Source organism: Camelus bactrianus, chromosome 4, assembly GCF_048773025.1.
Source record: "Camelus bactrianus isolate YW-2024 breed Bactrian camel chromosome 4, ASM4877302v1, whole genome shotgun sequence".
NCBI lineage: Eukaryota > Metazoa > Chordata > Mammalia > Artiodactyla > Camelidae > Camelus > Camelus bactrianus.
This window is the reverse complement of record NC_133542.1, coordinates 45978838-45986891: the sequence shown is the minus strand read 5'-3', so window position 1 is coordinate 45986891 and position 8054 is coordinate 45978838. Positions and strand designations below refer to the sequence as shown.

At 44.4% G+C, this 8054-nt stretch overlaps 1 protein-coding gene across 1 annotated transcript; it reads left to right on the top strand.

Moving 5' to 3' along the window:
- The first annotated feature begins 2421 nt into the window (after positions 1 to 2421).
- On the top strand, positions 2422 to 3381 carry LOC105067544 (olfactory receptor 13C7). The gene has a single exon (XM_010953144.2). The coding sequence runs from the start codon at positions 2422 to 2424 to the stop codon at positions 3379 to 3381; it is 960 nt and encodes a 319-aa protein (XP_010951446.2).
- The last annotated feature ends 4673 nt before the right edge of the window (positions 3382 to 8054 follow it).

Here is an 8054-nt window from a genome sequence, read left to right as displayed (position 1 = left end):
GAACCAAGATAGAGAGGGAGGCACTGGCTTTCATTCCTTCTTCAAATCAGAGGTGGACATCTCAGCCCGGGCCTTTAAACTAGTATTGCTATTTCTGGCCCATGTACTGTTTCCAAGACAGAGGGACCCTTTTTCAGTAGGTTCCTGAAAAAGGTAGGTGAGAGTTCTCATAAGAGTAGTCTTCAAATTTTTATTAGTGCAGTGACATTTCCAGCTTATGATTTGATTTTTCAAAGGGGTTGAGACTGGAGAAGGGAAGAAATGAAACAATTTCGGTGGTATCACAAAGATTCAGGGCCATGCAAAACCCCTTCTTCCTGGGTCAGAAAAACCTAGAAGCAAGAAGCCTATGAAACTGTCTCACTTCATGGATTCTCCTAATTTCAGAGAGACTCCCAGGATGAGATGGTTCCATGGTTTCAGAGCCTCTTCTTGTACAACTCCAGGGAGCACCATTCACACTGTAACTATGGAAATGGCTAGTGTTGTCCTGTTGTTGTGCTCCAGAGAGTGACATTTTTATGGCCTACAATGAAAATGGAGCCTGTGGTCCTGCGACCTGGCCTCAGAGGAGCCTCACGGGCTGAGCAGCCCAGAGTTTCTGAGCCCTCCCTGTCCCCTTCAATAAGAGCAGCTCTGCTTTATACATGGGGGTTCTGAATTTAAGAGAACAAAAGTTCTCTTTCATAAGAAGTTTGAACATCATTGATCTCTTCCAATCCCAACACAGAATAGGGTAACCTGAGGGTCTAGGAGAGGGAAGAAGTACTGAAATCTACTTAGCAGGTCAGAAGGTTAAGCACAATGGAGCCCAAGTCTCTGGGCTTACATATCTGATGTATCTGCAGATTCAGTGTAGTTCCAGAAGGAAGCTGACCACCATCACATGAACAAAAAAAAACTTAGAAAACCGACTGCTTGGCTCAATATGTTCAAGAATTTTCTAATACTCTAGAGTTTGCAAATATGAAGTAGGCTGTTTGGGAATGCAGTAGACTCTTTATCTTTAGAAGAAATCAAGCTGAAGTTGAAAAGCCATGGATCAGTGTGGGGCAGAAAAAGAACTACAATGGAGACAGGGTTGGACTAGGTAACTTGGGGAGCATAATCAATGGTACGATATGAGTCTAGTGACAAAAGGCTCAAGGACTATTAATGTCCATGGATTTTTGCATGATCGCCAAGGGGGAATGGTATTAAAATAAAATAAAATAGATGCTGCTTAAAGGTAGAAGCTTGCAACAAGTAGTAAATAAGTCAGTGATCTAATGCATACTATAATGAATATAGACAACATTGCACTATAATTATGTAATGTGATAAATACCACAACAGCAATCATATTACAATAGATAAATGTATCAAAGTACCAGATGGCACACCTTCAATTTACACATTATATGTCAAATATATTCAACACAGAAAAAAAAAAAAGAAAAAAAGCACTGCTTAGTTATCCAAGAGAACTAGATTTTCAGAAACTGTGATCAACTATGGGTTTTTGGAGACAGTTCTCTGTCTGTCCTCACTGAACAACAGATTCAACTGCTAGGAACATATCAACACTTCCTGAGAACAAAGTCACCTTGGAGACCTCCCCCCTTTCCCTTGCATCTCTTTGTGTCCAGTCCTCCTTTTGTCCTTAATAGCCCAGCCGGATTCAACATCATTAAAGGAGCCTTCTATGACCCCTGTTCTACCAATACTCTGCCTGCCATTTTGGATGTTTTGGCCTCTCCTGAATCCTTCTGTTTCCCTTCCCTGCCAGGTTGTGAGCCCACTTAAGCCATGGGTCACCCCTGTTCCTCAGAGGAACTGTCACATTCACACACTGGGTGCTCAACAAGTGTTTTGGTGGATGATGTTTAGACACAGATGGACAGATGGATGGATGGATGGACAGAATGATGGATAAGCAGACAGGTGGATGGTCACACAGATGGATGGAAAGCCCTGGAGCTGGTGTTGCTAATGAGAAAAAAGATCTTGGGAACAAGGGATGTATTTTCTGAGAAAATGATCTCTATTCACAATTAATGATTTCCCTAATACCTAGTACAGAGTGGGAGAACATGGAACAAACTTACAGTCACATTTCCAATCAAAGTTTAATGAGATGAATTGCCATATAGACCATAGAACCACTAAAATGAATGTTATATGTTTTGTCTCTGATCGAATGCATTAAAAGATCAGAATCATCATTCTAAACACCGTAAACCTGATGTCCTATGGCCCCAAAGTAATTTCTGATTTTATTGCTCTTTTCTTGTAAAGAAACAGAGACCACGGATTCAGAACTGTTTTCTGATCACTCAGCCTGACTAGAACTCCAGACCAGATGCCCTGGACCTACACGAGACAAAGGATGTTGAGTTTGGACCTCTGAGAGTTTTATTCAGTTTAAAGAGGAGACATACCATGGGAAGTGCCAACCAGACTGCTTCCGTGACAGAGTTCATTCTCCTGGGCCTCTCAGCCCACCTGAAGCTGGAGAAAACGTTCTTTGTGCTCATCCTGCTGACGTACCTGCTGATCCTGCTGGGAAACGGGGTCCTCGTCCTGGTGACCGTGTCTGACTCCCACCTGCACACGCCCATGTACTTCTTCCTGGGGAACCTCTCCTTCCTCGACATCTGCTACACGACCTCCTCTGTCCCCCTCATTCTTGACAGCTTCCTCACCCCCAGGAAAACCATCTCCTTCTCAGGCTGTGCTGTGCAGATGTTCCTCTCCTTTGCCATGGGAGCCACAGAGTGTGTGCTTCTGGGCATGATGGCGTTTGACCGCTACGTGGCCATCTGCAACCCCCTGAGGTACCCTATGGTCATGAGCAAGGCTGCCTACGTGCCCATGGCTGCTGGCTCCTGGGCAGCTGGAAGCACCACTGCCATGATGCAGACATCCCTAGCAATGCAACTACCCTTCTGTGGGGACAATGTCATCAACCACTTCACCTGTGAGATCCTGGCTGTCCTGAAGTTGGCATGTGCTGACATCTCTATCAATGTGATCAGTATGGGGGTGACCAATGTGATCTTCCTGGGGGTCCCTGTGCTGTTCATCTTGGTCTCCTACATCTTCATCCTCACCACCATCCTGAGGATCCCCTCAGCTGAGGGGAGGAAAAAGGCCTTCTCCACCTGCTCTGCCCACCTCACAGTCGTGGTCGTCTTCTATGGGACCATCCTCTTCATGTATGGGAAGCCCAAATCCAAGGATCCTCTGGGAGCAGACAAACAAGACCTTGCAGACAAGCTCATCTCCCTCTTCTATGGGGTGTTGACCCCCATGCTCAACCCCATCATCTACAGCCTCAGGAACAAGGATGTGAAGGCTGCTGTGAGGAACTTGGTGAGTGAGAAACACTTCACCTGGTGATCTTAGAGGAGAGATGTCCCTGTAGTTCTGTGCCTCTTGGTCACTTTCATCCATGAATCTCAGAAGAATGTGTCTCCCAAAGAAATTACATATGAAGAGTGACCAGAAAAATTGAATTACACATGCAATGGAGAGTTTTAGCTGTTACTGAACCTGATTTTTAATTTTATTTATTTGTTTATTTTTAATGGAGGCACTGGGGATTGAACCCAGGACCTGGGGCATGCCAAGCAAGCACTCTACCAGTGAGCTATACACACTCCAGACCTAATTTTTTTAAAACGATGAAACCTAAAACCTGATAGGAGTGTGACTTGAGGGGATAGAAGTGGAATGCTGTTGAAAAGAACAATTCATGATTTGTCTGATTCTCTACTGGGCAAGTCTGAATTCACCTTTGGAAGCACACTGCTCCCTCTCTTTGAGAAAAACAGCTCAGTGCACCTTTGTGTCACATAAAGATTAAAAATCTCACTCTAAAAAGGTTGCACTGAAGACAATGTGGGGCAAAACTTCAAGACACAGCAGTAAGAAAAATGGTCTTCATTGCAGGAAATGGCCCATCTTCAACTTTTATTTTTCTTGGAGGCAAAGCTGAAGCTGAAGCTAGACTTTATCCTTTCCCTGAGACTCAGCGGAGTTGGGACCTTGCAGATTCCACGGAGGGCATTTCCTATGAGGGCAAGTAAGGTGGATCCTGCAACACACATGTGGAGGATCATAGCCTGGGCACGCTCACAGCTAGTATCTGTATTTAAGCTTTGTTTTCCTCCCCTAGGTAAGTCTTAAGTACACATTCTGACTCCATAGTCTGGAGGGTTAAAGGATGGATCTATGGGAGAGAGCAGAGCCGGGGCGCCACAGGGATCCGAGGGAAGCTGGAGTCAAGAAGGGGAGATGTGACCGGCAGAAGATGGAGCAAGGTGGCTGACTGATAAAACTGAAAGGCGGAGCCAGCTCACTGTGTACCTGGCAAGAGGTCCAGAGGTAAAATGTGTGAGGATCTCAGTCAGTAATGACACAAAAGGGGGCAAAGATATCGTTAGGGAGAGAAATTGCCTCTTTTTCCTCGAAGCAATTGGATGTTCGTATTTTCCGGAGAATCAAAACTTTCTAATGAAAACAAATGCTCTTAGCTTGCCTTGCTTGAGTGTCCTGGGCTCCTCCTGCCTGAGGCATGGTCAGCCTCTCTCTTGGGCCCCACAGAGCTCCCTGCCCATCCTGGATGGAAATGTGGACATGGTCACTGAAACAGTCTCTTGGGCTGTGGGAGCGCAGGGGTGTGTTCCTGTTTCACCACCTCATACCCAGTATTATCTGTCCCATTCGGGTGTGAACTGGCCTTTCCTACTGAGCACAGAGCCCCTCTATGCCCTTCTTAGCTCACTACAGGGAGGAGGACCTCAACACAGGATTAATTCAGACCTTGGTCAATTAAGAACTGAAACTCCTGAACCATCACGAAGGCTCTAAGTCAATATGCCTCAACCATTGCTTTTGCTCTCTTCCTAGAAAGAAGTTAAGGGATCACGAGACCATGATTTACTAGTTCACTTTGCAGCAATACATAGATGAATCACAATCACCAATGACACATCGAAGTCACAAGATGGTACCTGGAAGCCTGCAACTTTGCTTTGGGCAGGACAGCAAGGTGGATATGAGACAAGACTAGATCTCCCATCTCCCAGTTTGACACCTCCTCAACCTAATAAACATTTCTCTTCTCCAAACTAAGACATTTTGGTTTGTTTGGTTTCACTGTGTGTCAGGCACATGAACTTAGGTTCAACAACACTATTAATATATCTAAAACTCCAAAGTAATTAATTACTATCATCAATTATCTAGCATTTATATTTCCTCAAATGTCTTATAAATGCTTTAATTATTTCAATTTGTTTATTTGAACTGAAATCCAAATTATACATTATAATTGGTCTCTTTTACTCTATGGCTCTCTCCTCTTTTTTTCTCTCCCTCTCCATTTTTTTAATTTACGTTTTGGGGAAAGGAATAGTTTCTCACTATGGGAAACTGTAGAGTTTACCAAAGAGTTCTGCTACCAATTTCAATGTGAATGTAGAGTGGAGGGGGGTTTCCCACTTCCCACCAAGCAATGCTCAGACACCAGCTGAGGGTCCTAGAATTGGACTAAATTGTTTCACTATCTGAGACAGGAGGGAAGAGGGCAGGGCACAACCACTGAAGGAATGAGCAATTGAGGATAGGACATACACTGGGTAGAACCTAGATGGTAGAAGATTTGACTTCTAGTGGACCTTGAGCCTCATGGCACACCCACAGGTGCCAAGACAGTTCCACAGCTGACCATAAAAGGCCAAAAAGTGAGTAGGGCCCAATTCCAAGAAATCCCTGCCCCTTCCCCAACATAGTTGGAATGATCCTCCAACTTGTTAGCATATGAAATTACCCAGCCCATAAAAATTAACCACCCCCACACATCATGGCCGTTCTCCCTTCTGAGACAGCCAGCACTCTGTGTATGGAGTGTGTGTCTCCCTGAATAAATCTACTTTCACTTTACTATGGCTCTCTCTTGAATTCCTTCCTGAGTGAGACAAGAACTTATTCTCTGGTAACTTACCTACCTGGAGATAGCATCAGATTCCACAGGTTAAGGGCTGGGTCCTATCAGACTGCTCTCTGCCCTGCCTACCCTACTTCAAACATTAGTTGCAAGCCCAGGTTGTCACCTGTGCTTCTGATTGACCAGTCATAGATTGAAGGTTCCGACGACCCCTTACTTGGGTTTGATTAACTTGATAGATAGGCTCACAGAACTTGGAGGCACATTTTACTTACTGTATCACTAGTTTATTATAAGAAGATATAACTCAGGGACAGCTAGATAGAAGAGATGCACAGGGCAAGGTATGGGGAAAGGGCATGGAGCTTCTGTGCCCTCTCCAAACACACCACTCTTCCAAATCTCCACATGTTCACCAACCTGGAAAGTCTCCAAACCATAACCTTTGGGTTTTTATGGAGGCTGCATATAGGAGCAGGACTGATTAAATCACGGGCCATTAGTGATTAATTCAACTTCCAGCCTTTCTCCCCTCCCAGGAAATCAGGAGGTGAGACTGAAAGTTCTAACCCTCTATTTAGGGTTGCTTCCCCTAGCAACCAGCTCCATTCTTAAGTGCTTTCCAAAACTCATCTAATTAACTTAAATCCTGTTGTGGTTGAAATGAGCTTGTTATGAATAACAAGACACCTATTTCACCTTTATGGCGCTAAAGTGTTTTTCAGGAATTGAGGATAAAAGACCAAATACTATGAGGAAAGTTGCTCCATTGCTATTATCACCCAAAAAATTTCAAGGATTTTAAGAGCTGTGAAGGGCCTTGGCAGCTGTGAGCCAGGAACCATGAACAAAGACCAAATATATATGAGAAATACATTTTGGCCAGCTGAATGAACAAACATATGTTTCTTATAAATCATAATATCACATTACCATAGTCTGCATTTTGCTGATTACAGTCCTATAGTATTTGTCCCTGTATTTCCTATAAATTGGTGATTAGATCTAGATACTTGACAGGTTTTTGTTTCAAGCGTAGCAAGGAGCTCATGGCTCCTGAGATCTTCTAACAGTCCCCTAGTATCTTTGATGGCTTCCTTGCCTTCTGGTTATGTCAAGATGTTTGATGCTCAGCATGTACAATTCCTCTCCAGACCTGGAAACAACCATTTTCCCTAAGGAGCTCTTATTCCTTTAGTGGGGATTGGTATTTATACCCACAATCTGGGTGCTAGGGGTGCTACTGAGTTTGTCAGTTTCTAGGCCTGATACTGAGCAGGACTCTGCGGGCCCTCCTCTCAACCCCCTCCCTTATTTATAGAAACCCAAAGTCTCCCAGACCTCCCTAAGTCATCGAAGAGTAGGCTCAAGCAGATGATTAGGACAAGCCTGCAGGCATTGGGGAGATGGTAATGACTCTAACAACCTATCTCAGCAATTAACTGAGATTACCCCCCATTTCCCCTTAAAACTTTCATGGCTGAACAGAATCTTTGGGAATGGGTTTTTTGGGGTGACACTGGGTCCACCAGATTGCAGCCATTCTGATTAAAAGCAACTTTCCTTTTGGTTACCAAGGCTGTTGCCCTCAGGATCATACCCCTGAGGGTGTGACCATACCGCTCCATCAAATAGAAACCAATTACCCATATCTAAGTCTCAGGAGGCAGTTGCAAAGAGAAGAAATAAGAACTTGTTAGAACCAATGGAGCCCAAGATGGTGGAGGATTTGACTTCCAGTGGACCTTGAGCCTCATTATACACTCACTGTAATGTAATAGCATGCTAAATGACACACCAACCAGTGCCATGACAGTTGACAACTGCCATGACAAGAACCAGAAAAGCTGATATAAGGACTGAAAAGCCTGTTTAAGGACTGATTGGTTCCATAACACCCAGAAGGAGGACATGATGGCAGAAGCCTCCCATGAAAGTCCACATGGCCTGACCCAGGCTGCACCTGTCTCTACTGGCCATCTTGGCTGATGGTTTTTCGCTAGAGCACTTCCTTTCCCCGCTCAAGTGCTTTTCTTTCCTTCTCCCTATCTGACCACTTTCCTTCCTTTTCCTCTTTTGAGAAATAAAGCAGTTTTTTCACTTCATCCCTCTGCCTCTGCTG